General features: G+C 39.5%; 1 protein-coding gene across 1 annotated transcript in view; it reads right to left on the bottom strand.

Annotated features, from left to right (window-relative positions):
• The window catches only part of LOC117292918 (MAGUK p55 subfamily member 5-like), a 56,036-nt gene extending 45,222 nt beyond the window's left edge, over positions 1 to 10,814 (bottom strand). Inside the window, exons 1-3 of the mRNA XM_033775130.1 lie at positions 10,778 to 10,814; positions 9,343 to 9,452; positions 7,108 to 7,165 (exon numbers count right to left, since the gene is read on the bottom strand). Of these exons, the coding sequence (XP_033631021.1) occupies positions 7,108 to 7,165; positions 9,343 to 9,452; positions 10,778 to 10,814 (205 nt within the window). The remainder of the gene's footprint in view (positions 1 to 7,107; positions 7,166 to 9,342; positions 9,453 to 10,777) is intronic.
• Between the last annotated feature and the right edge of the window lie 5,984 nt (positions 10,815 to 16,798).

The following is a 16,798-nucleotide window of genomic DNA, read 5'->3' on the forward strand; positions in this document are numbered from 1 at the left end:
GTCCGAAGCTTGCTGAGAAATGACTCGGACATCAAAGTTGAACAAGCCAGATCAAGAAGTAGATAAACGACAATTTACCACAGAAAATATCTCTGTATGATGAATTAGTTTACCACCATTTTTAATCTAATGGCTTGGGTTTTAAGGATTTGTGTGTTTATTTATGTTGATATTCCATAAATTGTCATTAACTCTGCCTGAGGTTTTAAAATTGTGAGATTTTTATATTGTTTTTTAAATTAGACCCAGGACCCCATGGAGCATGTTTTACCAAAGAGTAAGATAGGCGGACTCTATAAATTTTCAGGATTATTATTATGATAACAAAGCTAGACGTCACTGGACGTCATCATCACAATAATTTTGCCTTCAAATGCTACACAATTAACCTGTCATAAAATATTTCTCTAAAAGATTGGTGCTGGTATGAACTCTATCATATCATCAGTGAGCTTTAAAATTCCAATTATAATCACCTTTTGTTTGTTTGTTTGTTTGTTTGTTTTTTTGTTTATTTGTTTGTTTGTTTGTTTGTTTGTTTGTTTGTTTGTTTGTTTGTTTGTTTTTTGTTTTTTTTTGGGGGGGGGGGGGGTGTGAACAACTACAAATCTTGTATTCTTTTCCTAAATACTTCTTGTTGAAGTTATAACTGGAACAATGGTAATTAATTGTTAATTTTTTTTTTAAATAATCTACTTCCATAGAGGCAGTATAAATAGGTTCCCAGAATAAAATTATATGAATAAAATTTGACATTTTAACAGGTGACTGGCCAACTACCAGTAGACACACAGCAAACAATGAGGAATAAACCATAAAACAATCATTGAGCAGTTATAATACACTGTCATGACCATAAAATGGAGAACATGCTTTCTGATTGAAAGAATGAACGACCCCATATGTCTGTAAAATTCTCAATGAGATGTGTATTACACATCATGCACACAACCAGACATTGACAGGTGCCCATATCACATACAGAAAATACAAAACTTATGTTGGTTTCTGACAGATATTCCCTGCATATATAAATGACTTGGTCCAACTAGGCTAGCTTAACCTACAAACAATCAAAATGAACACGCATTGTGTTTCATATGGTGACTTAAAGATGTGTACAATACAAATACGGTATGTTGATTTGCTGACCAGTCCACAGTCCATCATCATAGCATGGAGAAAGGTCCTTTCTCTATGATCATACCCATAGTATCTCCTGATATGACTAAAAATCTACAAAGCTCCAACAACAAAAAATAACAATACTCACCAAGGGTGCAATATTTGTCCCCCAAAATATATCAAAGGCTACCACAAATATCCATATAATCCAACACTATGCAGGAAGACTACACAAAAGCACAAGGCGTATGGTGGCGACGTGACACATTTGCATCCCGAGCCTCTGTTGTTTTGACTATCTTAAAAAACACGATGCTACTACAACCACTAGTACCATTCCATGCAATTACAATGCTATACAAATCCAACAGAAGGGGTGCACGTACACAATGTCTAAATACTTTAGAGGTGCATCAACAAGTTGGGCTGGTCTATTCAATGAGGACCCAGTATGTAGAAATCAGTGCTACTATAGTGGTTGATTTGTTATGGGGCACTTCGGATTACTGGCCCACTACTATAGACTGAACCATCCCTAATCTCAGAATGTAGTGAATGGCACCATGACCCCTAATGCACACTAACATTCCTGGCATTCTTGACCTCTTGGGTGATACCATTCTGCAAACAGGTTGCAACAATGGGCTTCCATTGGGGTATAGGCCTACAGTAGGTAAACACTGGCTCGGCGGTGCGTTGAACCTTTGTGGGCTGCATACATGGCATACTGAACAGCATGAGGGCACAATGGCAATGAGGTGGTTTTTTTATTGGGAATTGTGTGCCATTATGTAAACTGCCTGATCTTTCTGGCTGAAGGTCAAATTTTGGTTGTCAGTTGAACACCAAGTTAATTGGATAAAGCAGCATAACTGTGCTCTGGAAGACAATTATTGATCTTGTGTAGTTTTGGATACAGACATTGAAACACTAGCTCGCTGCTGAAACCATGAAGCTTGTTCTATCGAAGAAACTCTCTTCTAGTTCTAGTTTTAGAAGAACTTCTAGATCTGCCATATTGAAGATCTACCTCCATGCTTGGTCCTTGCTATATGTTCTATTCAACTACATACATGTACATGTACATACATCAGGGATCTAACATTTTGTTTTAAACTAAAACATTAGTCCATCAAGCATAACAATCTCAGAGGAAGAAATTAGAGCTGACAGCTATGTCTTTCTGGCTGACGGTCTAAAATAAAATAAAATTGTCAGTGGAACACCAAGTTAAATGGATCATAGAGATTGTCCGTGCTCTATGATTGGACAAAGCAGCATAACTGTGCTCTGGACGACAATTATTGATCTTGTGTAGTTGTGAATACAAACATTGGAACACTGGCTCACTAAAACAAAGAAGCTGGTTTTATATATCCTTGAAGAAACTGTCTTCTGATTTAGAAGAACTTCTGTCATCATGAAGATCTACCTTCAAGCTTCTACTCATCTACAACTACACGTACATGTACATGTAGACCTTGTATCAGGGATCTTACCTTATTTTTTTAAACTAAAACCCTTATCAATCCATGGAAACCATACAGGGCTACCTCCAATCCATGCTCAGAGAAACCATTGAGGTCTACTTCTACCTCCATGGAGGAACAAATTAAAGTCAACTGAGTTGATCTTTCTGGCTGAGAAGGTCCATTGTTCGTCAGTAAAACACCAACTTTAACTGGACAGACAAAGCATAGAGCAAGCCTCAATAGAATAGCATCATTCGCGACTTTAGATGACAGGTGAAGCTGTGAGTACAGATGTTGGAACACTAGCTCACTAAAACCCTGAAGCTGGTTCTATATCCTTGAAGAAACTCTCATGCTTCTAGCTACCATCATGGAGGAATCTACCTTCATGCTTAGACATTCAGGTCTAAATATGCATTTAGGGATCTAAAGGCCATGTCACACAAGAAAAATTCCAGGCAACCAACGCCTTTCATAAGTCATACTTCCCAAATACTGCAAAAGACTAGAATTCACTCCCCTACTCAACAACCAGCATCACTACCCCCACTAAGTTTCGTAAAAACTATATTGCCTTGTGTGTCAATGCCTTAAAGGCCCGGTCACACAGGCCCCGATAACGAGAATGACAACGAGAACGATAAAAATGCACGTCCTTGATTGGTTGAAATGCTCCACGCAGAATACGCCCACGCTCATTCAACCAATCGAGGGCGTGCATTTTTATCGTTCTCGTTATCATTCTCGTTATCGGGGCCTGTGTGACCGGGCCTTTACACTCTTTTCAAACCAAAACCTTACCAGCCCATTGTACAACCTCACAGGAAGAAATTAAAATTGATTACTACTAAAACATCCACTGAAACATCCGATTTGCCAAGCAGCCACTTTGTAAAAGTAGCAATGTGTACAAGGACATTGCCACCAGGGGTTGTTGGAAAAACTACTTCCCCAAGGGATATAGCATTGGGAAGTAGTAGTGAAAGGTCACCCATTTTTAGCCTACAAATAAACCACAGGTTGAATTGTGGTTTTCGATTGCTTTTCAAGTATTGTGTCAAACTTTCCAAAAAAACTTTCCAAACTTTTCTTAAAATCTCAAACCTCATTGGCATGCATTTGTATAATTCGAAAAACCAGGTGCTCTGGACCGATTAAATGTACCCACAACACTCCCCCCCCCCCCCCATTTTATGTCTAGCTTGCTTCTTACTTTTGCTATGGTGCCTGACCTTACTTAGGAAAGTTCCAATAAAAAAGGTCTTTGAACATTTTTCATAAAAGAACATGCATATATGAAGGTTAAAAGATATTTGTGAGGCTCAAACTATACACTTGTCTATCATTCTTTTGAAACAAAGATGTTGAATTTTAAAAGAAATAACAAACAAGACCACTGGACCTGTCCTGTCTTGGGTTTACCATGGTTTACTGACCTGGATGGCCTGAAATCATTGCCCTCTGGTCAGTGGTCCAATGTAAAATTTGAGCCTTGTACTCAAGATGTTTCCACTATCCTATGGCCAGTGGAATACCCCTACAGGAGAACACTTCATTGTGTGTAAGCCAGGGGTGAGAGTCATTACTAACGAAAAAGTCTGAAACTTGGATACAAATTCAAAGGTATGTTGAAATGATGGTTTGGTAACCCCTGGGGTTATAGATTCCAAGGAGCTTTTGAAAACAGTTGTCCAGTGTAAATCTTGGGCCCCGTACTCAGGTGCTTTAATAAGCTCAATGCAGTTCTGATAAATTAGTACGAGGAACTGTACCTGGAGACAGCCTGACAAGTTTCACTAAATCTATTTGGGGGTTTTCTGAGTAAAATAAATTCAGTGTCCCAAACAATCTGGATTTAGATAGCTTAGTCTCTGATCCATAATTGGTCAATTTGGTTGATTTGAAGCAAAGACGCCTGGTCACACAATTCGGTAGAAATGTATACAGACTGTCGAATCATATTTTGAGAGTTGAACTGATGATGCTTAAAGGCACTGCAGCCGATTTCACGAAATGCTAGGATGAATCCTATCTCAAGTTAGGATGAGTAACCATTGTTGCACAACTTTGTGTGCTTTCAGATGCATAATAAAAGGCTTCAGGCTGAAGTCTGTATTTGAGTGAGAAATAACCTCTTTCTCAAAAACTAAGTTAGTTCTGAGGGGGCCGTTTCTCACAATGTTTTGTACTATCAACAGCTAGTTACACATTACCAAGTAAGTTTTTATGCTAAAAATTATTTTGAATAATTATCAATTGGTGTCTAGTGCCTTTAATGTGCCTGGGGTCTCCATGGAAAATAAAGTATGCATACTGGCAATGACTATGAGAACCAACATTAAGAAGGAATAATTCAAGGACATATTATATTTCAATACGACAACCTTACATCACAATAACTTCTTGGGTAATATTTCATCCAGTCAAATTGAATTTTTTATTTCAATAATACATATTTTGTAACTCGAGCCGTCGTGGCAATTTTATGGATCATCCGTTACGATACATGACCGTTTCAATTTTCATCATAATTATTGTCTTAAAAAAAAATACAATTTCTCCCCCGTCATTTTCCCTTGTGGTTTATAACTTGAAAGTCATAATTAGTGATGCCGATTGTCCAGACTGATCCTTAGCTTCCTGTCATTTCAAATATAGACGTGGTAATGGCATTTTGATGGTAATGGGTCAGCGTGTAATGATCAAACTGAGCCCTTGTCGTTTCAAATGGACGTCAGAACTATTGCCAGTGGTTCAAAGTACCATGTGACATGTACCATTTGTAACTTCTATCTTACTCATTTCTGCTAATAATTTATTGGCTGTTCTTATCCATGTTTAGCGCTCACAAAGGAGCTCTAACATTCAAGTTCAAGAACAGGGCAATCATATGAATATTTCCACATTTCCATTATATACGACTGGTGAATTTCAGCAAAAAAGAAATCTATATTGACTAAGAGAGGTATGCGGTAGCATCATGTGAATATCTCTTTTGAGTAGTGTTGGTTCTGAAATAAAACCGGTGAACAACTCCACGTTTCAATCAGTATGCTCTGATCGTCTTCAGAAGAATGAAGACTATAAGACTGTCAAAGTTGGGTTGTTTTTGCTCATGGCTAGGGTGTGGTTGCTAAACGGAAATGCCCCACTATTGGCAATATTGATATCTGTGGAGAGCTACTACTGTCAGACGGACTATCTTTGGACCCGTCCTGTTCTGGATAAAGACAGACTGTCTGACCCTGTTAGTCCCTTCCCAGTCCTAGCTATCTCCGTCTGGAATAACTCAGATAGTGATGGGGGGTGGATAGTGTGGGTCAACGAAGTCATGTATGCAACCCATCTTTTAGAAATAGTGTGCATCACAAAGATGAACTTGACCTTAGTTGGAGCCCCTCTTTTCAGAATTGCCGTCATACGTGGATTGCATTGTGACATCACACTTTGCTTAGCAATTAAGATTGGTTGATTGTCTCTGAATCAAAATCCCACCGGAGACTGCAGTTTCAAAAGAGGGTTGGTTCTTCAATCCCTTAGTGAATCATCATTTTGGGAAAGGTAAATCAATTTTAATTATTTAGTTTCCAATATTTTTTACTGACAAATTCAAGTAATAGCTCATAGGAGAAAATGACCGGGTAAGTGTCATCAAATTCTGCAGTAATTCTTCAGGCAGAAGTCACAAAATCCATTTGTCCTGTTATTTTTGTGCTTGGGCTTATTACTTCAATGGCATAATATAATTGACAACCCCCCCCCCCCCCAACAACCCAAAGTATAAAACATTGTAAGAAACGTCTCCCTCTGAAGTAAACATAGTTTTTTAGAAAGAGGTAATTTATCACTAACATATTTGAATCTGAGAATCCAATGTGTCCTATGCCTTTAAAGAATCAAATGTGTCCTATGCCTTTAAAGCCATTGGACCCTTTCGGTACAGAAAAAACTTAAAAAGTTCACAGATTTACAAATAATTTACAGGGTTTACAGAAGGTAATGGTGAAAGACTTCTCTTGAAATATTAGTCCATGAAATGCTTTAATTTTTGAGAAAACGGTAAAACAATATAAATTCTCGCGAGAATGGGAGACTTTCTGGGACGATAAGAGGGCAGCAGACTTACCGGGTAAATCCATTGTTCTCAGAATTATGTGCATGTTCAGAACTACGTAAACAATGGAAATTTACCCGGTATGTCTGCTGCCACCTAGCGTTGGAAAGTCTCCTATTACGGATTTCTTTTAAACACATGTCATGACACGGCGAAACGCGCGGAAACAAAAGTGGGTTTTCCCGTTATTTTCTCCCGACTCCGATGACCGATTGAGCCTAAATTTTCACAGGTTTGTTGTTTTATATATAAGTTGTGATACACGAAGTGTGGGACTTGGACAATACTGTCTACCGAAAGTGTATAATGGCTTTAAAGCAATGAAACCAACGCTCCCTGAAAGGCCCGCAGTCTATATGGAAATGAGAAGTGAAGTGAAGTGAATTAAGCACTTACCATTGTACAATCCCATTCTCCGCTTGACTCTCAACGATATCGTCCGAGATCGTACACACTATTGAGAAAAAAGAAAAAAAAGTACTTTTATTTTAGGGATCCAAGCGAATCATGATCAATGCAATGATCCAATCACTTCACTCCTTAACCTAAATTCATCCGACGTCATCACTCAAATTGTGGTTTCGTCATTTTGGACGTCAGATTCCCTGCGTTTCACTGTGTAATGTGCACTTTGCAAGGCATGTAACTTTAATGGCTACATAAAAAAGTTGGGGAGGTAGTGTACTCTGCTCTACCAGCCAGGCTCCTAGTGGGTGCTACCCATGCCCAGGTACACATCCTTAGAGACTATGAAGGGGGTAACCCCGTTTCAGCCCCAGGAGTAGGTGGCAATGTGCCCCTGGTAACAGTTGATTTAGGTGGACAGTCCAAATCAGTTTTAAAAAGATGATATGTCAGATTTTTGGCCCCAAACATTAAAAAATAGATTTGTTTGAGTGAATGGTATTTCAAAGAGTATCACCCGCTCTAACGAAAAAAAGTTTAACTTTTACTTTTTAATGGTCAGGAACCATGACAAAAATTTAAAACGTTTCTTATACAACACATAAGAATTGGTCACGTGATATATTGTCGAAATCCCCACAAAAACTTATTTTGAGCACTTTATTTCACTGCTACAAATAATTTGCGGACTTTTTCGAGCAATGGCTCAAATGAAAGCTTGTAACTTTCTCGACCCCAATCAAAATACCTATTGAATTTTAAATCAAAATTTTTGGGTCAAATCGGCAACAAATCTGACAGAGCATCCTTAAGTGAAGCCCACACCTTGAAGTGGCTGTCCGCCCTTGTGAGGGTTAGGCGATATCTCATTTACAAAGTGAAGTGCACATGGCAAGACCAATACGTATTAAGCTTGGGCGGTTCCAGAAATTTGGGGCTCGGTTCCGGTTCCGAAAAAAAGCTCGGTTCTGAGACATACCCGGTTCCAATTCAATATAAAATATAAGCCGCCCGTCCCGAGCTCAAACACACACAATTGAGCCGATCTATTTTAACTGAAAATAACCAAGTTAATCAGACATCGGTCCCGAGCTCACACACACACAATTGGAGCCGATCTATTTTTAACGAAAATACCAGAATACCCACCCCAAGTCAATCAGACATCGTGCCACCGAGCACCTATTCTCCCTGCATTTAAACAAGTCTTTGATTTAGCTGGCAGTACGTCCGTAGTGCAGTACGTCTGTAGTGCAGTACGTCTGTAGTGCAGTACGTCTGTATTGCAGTACGTCCGTAGTGCATGCAGTGTGTTGTCTCTGTACATACAAGTGTACATGCCTGTACATGCGTGTACATGCATACAGTACTGTGTGTTTTGTGCATAAGGCAAGCTTTTATGAATATGGATATATCGGCAGCCAATCACAACGTGCTGTCTATTTGTACTTTGGACTCTGTACATGTACATGTATATGCATGAGATATACATGTATAGATGCCTATGCATTGGAGGAGGCTGTGCACTGTGTATGCAGCCACACGTGATAGTTGATACTCATGTCGGCTTGAAGCCTTTGCACACTGTATCTGCGGTCACCGCTTTCAACATCAAGCCTCAAGTTCTAGAGCCGGTTCGTCGCAGGATCGGCTCCACAGAGCCTTTTATAGTTGGGACTCGGTCTTTTAAAATCGGAACCGACAAAAGCGGGTACCCGGTTCCACAGAAGAGTGGAACCGCCGGTCCGGTTTTCAATTTGGAACCGGGTAGAACCGGGTAACCGAAGGAACCGCCTAAGCTTAATACATATCTTTACTTGCAATTTTGACTCCCATGTGTAATGCCAATGAATGGCATCTATAAAATTGAAAAATACATGCAAGTAATAAAATTCCTCTCATCCTTTAATAGACCGATCCATTAAGCTCCGCCCCATTGCATATTGACCAATCACAACTCAACGAAGGTCCGACACTAAGGTCCAACATGCGTGCGCGTAGGCTTGGCGCGCGCGGCAGAGTTGTGCAGAAAGGCATCGGAGAGCCCCACGTGTTCTTGCTCACACGTGCGTCGTGGGCGGAGCCTACTGTATCGGTCTATTTACCACATGTTCACTGCCGCAACGCCTTAAAATCAGGTACACAAGTTAATGGCACAACTAATAAACTAATATAAAAGGAGATTTTACAAGAGAGAACTTCTGAGAACCAGAAGAACGCACTGACCTGGTGGATGTGGCTGATGACCTCTGCATGTGAAGCATTCTGGAGAGATTTACCATTGACCTCTAAGATTTCATCGCCGACCTCAAGGTCAGATCTATCCGCTGGAGAACCTGTCAGGATTATGAATAAATAAAATGTTAGACTTGACGAAAAATAAATTTGATTATTTAGAAGGATAGGAAGACAAGAAGATGCTGTTTATATTTTATTCTTATCCTTACAACGATGTGTATTAGGCACTTTTTGAAAGGGCAAGGGCACCAAGGCATTTTCTTTTTGGTAAAGGGCACCCTATGAGGAAATTGCAAATTTCTACTGATGCATTTCAAGGGCACCAAGGCAATGACAAGGGGGCATGGAGGCAATTGCCTCCGTTGCCTCCAAGAACTTATTTATATTCCGTTTAAATTGTCAGGATTCAAGATTGAACCCTGGTTATTCTCAGAGCTAACATCTTGTTTCCTTGAAGAAAATTATGTTGCTACTAAAAGCAAAGCTTCAGATCTAAGATACTTATAGAACCCTACATTGAACTCCAGAGCAATTTACTGAGATACTATCTCTACCATAAGAAATGTTTCCTGAACTTTCAGACACTGATTAGGATGGTGTGTCTGATCCCATTCTCAGCATAATCAGTTTGCCTTTGCAGTCCTCAATCCTGGGGCCAATTTCGCAGAGCTGCTTAAGCAAAACATTTGCTTAAGCACGAAAATAGCTCGCTTATTTTACACATGTTACTGGCCAAAATTTCATGCCATATACATTGCTTGTGACTCGTATTAAGCTGTTGTTTACTTAGCATAAAAATTGAGTGGAGTCTTGGCCAATAATCTGATTTTACTAGGCAATGATTTTTTCGCTTAAGCAACATTTTGTGCTTAAACAGCTCTATGAAATTGGGCCAAGGTCAGGCACTGGTCATGTGGTGGTGTGTCTGATCCCACGTAAAGCATTATTATAATCAGTTGATCAGTCCTCAATCCAACAGAATCAAACAAAACATGCAGTTGGATTTTAAAGGGAAGCTACACTCGTTTGGTAATTACTCAAAACAAATATTAACTTAAAAACTGACTTGGTAACTAGCATTGGAGAGCTATTGATAGTATAAAACATTGTGGGAAACGACTCCCTCTGAAGTAACCTAGTTTTTGAAAAAGAGGTAATTTCTCAATAAAATATTAAAAGACTTCTAGCTAGAAGTCTTTTATTCCATCTGAAAGCACACAAATTCGTCCAACAAGGGTGTTTTTTTTCTTTCATCATTTTCTCCCAACTCCAAAGACGAATTGAGCTCAAATTTTCACAGGTTTGTTATTTTATGCATGTTGATATACACCAAGTGAGAACACTTGTCTTTCACAATTAACAAGAGTGTACCTTCCTTGGGTGTGACCTTAGGCCAATTTATTCTCTTTGGCATACAACTTACAAGTAACATCATTCATACGAAAATAGTACACAGCCATGAATGTTTCCAATTCCATTAGAACAAACAAGCAAGACTCTGCCACAAGAGGGCGCTAGTTCAGAAGGTTGGTAACAAATACAACATTTGGCTTCAATGTATTCACTGTGGCAAATGATTGAAAAGCTATGTACACTTGGTCATGTACAGATGATACATGTATGCATTCACAATTTGACTGACTTTTATGCAACTATTGTAGCCTACTCCTTTCTACAAATCATACCTAAATAATTCATGTGCAGGTTCATTACAATTTAATAATCATGAGTTTCTTTTTTGGAATAAAACATACTAACTCTCAATTTAAGATTGCCTTGTTGCTCCTCTAGTCATCGCTTGGTGCCCCTTGAAATGTTCAAACGTAATCGTGCTTAACTTCCTAATACAGGTGCCCTACCAATGAGAAAATGCCTTGGTGCCCTTGCCCTTTCAAAAACAAAACATCAGGCGCGCGAAGGCCCGAAGATACAAGTGAAAACTTGATGTTCAAGAAGCACCAGTTTTACTTGTGGTAGAAGGCCCTACAGTGGTTGGGAAACCCACACAATCAAAGACAGAATGAAAACCCAATCCACATAAGGCACAGACTTGTATAACTTTGGTGACAATCTATCAACTATACAAATTCAAGGATGTAAGGGAGTGATTCCCTTTGGCGACAACCCCCCCCCCCAACCTCAATACCCAATTAGCAAGAAAATAAAACAAATAAATTAACAAATGACTCAATGACTAAATGAATAAATATAAACAAAATTTTGCAGTTCAAGACTTTTTCAATAGACCGAACCATTAAGATCTGCCCCATTACGTATTGACCAATCAAGACGCAACGAAGGTCCGACATGCGTGCGTGTATCTTGGTGCGCACGGCAGAGTTGTGCAGAAAGGCATTGGAGAGCCCCACGTGTTCTTGCTCACACGTGCCTTGTGGGCGAAGCCTTCTCGATCAGTCTATTTCCACAAGACAATCTATCAATTATTGGTATTCAAAGACCCAAGAAAGGATTTCCTCGGAATAACCCCGCCCCTCCCCTCACGAACACCCCAGCAGTAAGAAACTTAACATGAATAAATAAACTAATGAATAAATAATCACAAGAATGCAGTTCATTGTCATCGGGACTTGTTTCATTCCCACAAGCCGATCTATTGATTAATAAGAGCCTAATTGCGTACAATTGGTCCCGTGATCAAACAAGCGCAGCCTAAATCAGCTGGAATCGTCCCGCTCAAGGGCTCCGATCTGACAGAAAAACAATGATATGGATCGGCCGTGGCATTGGAATGATTGAATTAACGTGTATAATATAACAACTGCATTAGTTATGCAGGGGTAGACTGGCTATCACAGTCATAACAAGACGGGGGTACACTCACTGTATGCATTACCAGGCCGGGAATACCATCTTTGAAAAGGCAAGGCTATTTTTATTTTTATTTTTATTCAGAAGGCACTTCCATTGGAAACTCTGGGCATATTTTGAAGGGGGCACCAAAGCAGGGCGAAGCTGGCTATCACATTTATCATTTATGATGGGGTTACACTCACTGTGCATGCATTACCAGGCTTGTAATTCCATCTTTGCAAGGGCAGGGCCATTTTTTATTATGAAAAGGGCACTTCCATTGAAAAATCTTAAAGTCTTTGATTAATTTGAAGGGGCACCAAGGCCAACAACTACATTATGCGGGGGTATGGGGGTACACTCACAGTGCATGTGTTACCAGACCCGGAATTCCGTCTTTGAAAGGGCAAGGCCATAAAATATTCCCATAGACTTTAAGATTTTCCAATGGGAGTGCCCTTTGCATAATATGCAATAGGCACTTCCATTGGAAAATCTTAAAAGTCTATGGCAATATTTTAGAGGGGCACCAAGGCCCAGACCAGGGGTGGATTTCACAAAGAGACTAGTCTTATATTGAGCTAGGACGAGGTACAATGTACATGTACTTTTCATAACTTAGGACTAGCCTTAAGTTTGTAATATCTCCTAGGACTAGTCCTACAAGTCCGAACTCTTTGTGAAACCGACCCCTGGGCAACAGAGGTCATGGACTCCGTGGCCTTTGTTTAATTTCAGGCCTGCATTACCTGTACACAATATGAGTGTTTTCAATTTATGTTGAATTACCAACAGCGGCAAAAAAATTTAATTGTGTTTTACACATAGAATAATAATCACAACAGTAATTTTCACCATTCACGACTTCACACTGTTTGACGTCAACTGGGAACTATCTATAGATTATGACTTCCACAGAAAATTGTGTTAAAGTTTTGATTGTGGACGTCAGCCATTATAATTCAGGACTGATTTTCAATTGGTCAGCAAGCCTTCAATTGCGCTCATGAAAGGGCACAGCAATTTTCCTCTAGGGCCCTTTTCGAAACGACGGCTTTCTACTAATAGAACATTTCAAGGGCATCGAGGCAATGACCAGGGGGCTTGGAGGCAATCGCCTCTGTTGCCTCCGTGAAGTATCAGGCCTGTATCATATGAAGCTTGATCTACCTCTTTTGCAACCCTGATAATTTGATTGAATTGGTTTTCTTGAAGCTTGCTAAAAGGGTCCGACGCATTTAAGCGTCTACAAAACCAACACAACCCAAGGTTCCATGTTTTTACCATTCCAAAAAAACTTGATACAGAGTCAATGTTTCCTATCAAACTCAAGCATGATTGAATTCATGACCATTGAAACTTTCATAGTGTTCTCCCACGGTTGCTTTGTTTAGAATTTCCTCCAAAAGATTGATGTTTACTCGTTCACCGAAACAATAACAACAGTGGCTTCTTATAGCTCTCATATCCGTCACTGAGTGACGCTCAAGGTGCTTCAATATTAAGTATTTTCCTGCAAAGTATTGTAGACCTACGTTTTGAAGTATGAGACCAACTCCTTTACATAGCACCATGTAATGGTTTATCAGGTGCAATATGCAGCCAATTCAACCAGGAACACTGTGGTGAACACCTTCTCTTTACATTGTACATGGACTGGCTTCTATTACACAAATGTATGTTTTCTCGTTCACCGAATTAGTGGCTTCTTATTAAAAGTGTTCATATGTGTCACTCAGTGATGCTCAAGATGGTTCAATATTCAGTATTTTCCTGCAAGGTATCGTGGAGTTATGTTTTGAAGTACATGTATGACACAAATACATTAAAACAGCAACACATTATAAGGTGCTGTGGTGCAATTTGCAGCCAATAAAACCAGGAACACGCGGGCGAACCCTTTCTTTTTTCGATGAGAACTCTGCATTTCACAACACACAGGACCATGGCTTTACTCCTCATCTGAAAGATGCAGCACGGATGGTTTAAGTGTCTTGCTTTTAAGGACAATTGTAAGTGTCACGACCGGAACTCGAACCCACACTCAGCTGAACAGAAACACCAGAGCTTGAGTCCAGTGCTCTTTTCTGCTAAGCCACAGCACGCCATGAAATGTTTTTGTTTTCAAATTTATTCTTGATCTCTTTTGTTTTCCAATAGGGACACGTTCATAAATTGTTTACTTTGAAAAACATCAACAACAAGATGAAACTGAGTGAAAAAATGCAACTGATAGCTTAACTTTCTTGCTGGAAAAATTAAAAATGACAGGACATCATCTTGCCGTCAAATCCAGCTTTATTTACATTCTCTGCAAGAGCAACATTTCCTAAAATGTTTTTACTAAACAAAGAAATATCTATGCGTCCTTGTCCCGAGTATAACTTTTTTCTTTCACGTCTAAAAGAATACAATCTTTTTTATAAAACAATGTCTTAAAACTAAACATAAACAAAATCCTTTGTTGACATTCCTCCAGCGTTCCCAAAGAGTCACTATTGTGCTGTCCAATTCCAGATTATATAAAGATAGTCTTGTTTTGGAGACACACAGTGTGAATGCTAGGTGAATTTTCACACATTTGCGCCACAGTGTCAGTGTACTAGCACTTAAATTTACTAGTGCAGTGCGATCTCCTTGAATAGAGAGTCAAATACCTCATAAAAAATATACCTCATAAACAAAACACAATTATCTACAAAACAGAAATCATCATTAGTTATAGAAGAGTGTACATCCTATCCTGCCTTAAGCTTTAGCTTTCTGTTGCCTTTAATTTTGCCATTAAAAGAAATTGACCTTTATTGCATGCAGTTATACTGTACTTCAACCCAACCTTTATTTGAAATCTTTTACGAATACACAGGCATGATTATTTTGTCCTCTGGGGGAAAAAAAGAAGAAGAAAAAATGTTTGAGCACAAGGGCTGCCCTACTTATAATAATAATAATAATAATAATAATATTGACTTGTATATAGTGCAATTCCAAATAATTATCATTGCATTTTGAACAATATTACCCGGTCAATGGGCAATTTGTTTTTCCTTCCTGAAACCATCTCTGCTCCCTTGGGGAGTATACAGTTTGTCAGGCCTGATACTTCACGAAGGTAACAAAGGCAATCCCCTCCATGCCCCCTTGCCATTGCCTTGGTACCCTTGAAATGCTCAAGGGTGGATTTCGCAAAGAGTTTTAAAGACTACTCTTATCTCGAGTTAGGCTGCGTTATTCGTCCTAACTTAGGACTAGCCTCAGGTTTTTAGTATCTCCTAGGACTAGTCCTACGTTAGGACCAGTGTTGTAGCCACCGTGGGCGGTGCTGGGCGGGCCTGCCCAGAGTGCACAATTTTTGCCCTGCACTCTGAGAAAAATACATTATGCTGCCCAGCACAGATATCAAATATTGTCCAATTTGCATTGATCTGAGACACAGCTAATGATGAGGAGAATCAAATGTCACAGAGAAAGAACGCAATCAAAAGGCCCTTTAACTTAATGCATGGCCCCATAACACAAACAGTTTGAGAACCAGGCCCCACTTCAGCAATAATGGCCCCATAATTAAACATGAATAATTTTGTTGATCCCCTTGCCCTCGGTAGACTTCCAACAAAATTTGATTTATTGCCCACCACTAAAATTGGTCTAGCTACAACCCTGGTTAGGACCAGTCCTACGATAGGATCAGTCCCAACTCTATGTGAAATCGACGCCTGGAAATTTACAATTTCCTCATAGGGTGCCCTTTCCAAGGAGAAATTGCCTTGGTGCCCTTGCCCTTTCCAAAATGAAGCATACAAGCCTAGTATGTGATGCCACGGATAGCACCATGAAGCTGTAAAGTATGAAGGGGCGTAGCCAACTAAGCTAAATTAAACATCTTTGCCCTCACAGGAACCCATTCACCCCTGGATAATGAGAAGCAAGTGCAGTGTTTTTCTCAAGGTCACAAGTGTGACAGGGGTTCGAACCCACACCCTGATGACTCAGCAACCATGAACTTAAGTCCAATGCACTGCCCACGACAAGCCATGATTTAATAGATTTTCCAGACTATTTAATCACACTTTAAAATAAAAAAAATCCAGAGACAAAATAATTGGAAATCAAACTAAAATAGGAAGAGTTTCCTGCATGTTAATTTCATAAAAACTGCTCCGAGGCCCTGCACAAGGCGCCGCATAAATTATATTATGATTACAATTTATTACTATTATTATTAAAAATAGGACTGGTGAAAGCTCATTTGTTACCACCACGAAATGGACAAAACGAGGCTGCAACAATTGAATTACACGCACCACAGTCAAGCCAACACCGAGTGTTCACAGATTCTGACTGTACTATGATGATGCTACTGATGGATGAGTACAAATTGCAGCCATTTGCATTTCTCTTTGGACTTCATGGGTCAATGATTGTGTACTCTGCGTTATAATTTATTGTACATGTACATGTATTTATTGAACACTAGAGGATTGTAATAAATTTACTCTACTTCCATAAACCCAATGATGTATCGCCACTTTGAAGTATCAGGGAGCAATACTCAGCAATACTTAGTGTCTGTAACTCACATAGGAAGTGACATTGACTGATCAACGAACCTCATCTTCTAGACATAAAACCA

The sequence above is a fragment of the Asterias rubens genome, chromosome 1 (genome assembly GCF_902459465.1).
Source record: "Asterias rubens chromosome 1, eAstRub1.3, whole genome shotgun sequence".
NCBI classification, from domain to species: Eukaryota; Metazoa; Echinodermata; class Asteroidea; order Forcipulatida; family Asteriidae; genus Asterias; species Asterias rubens.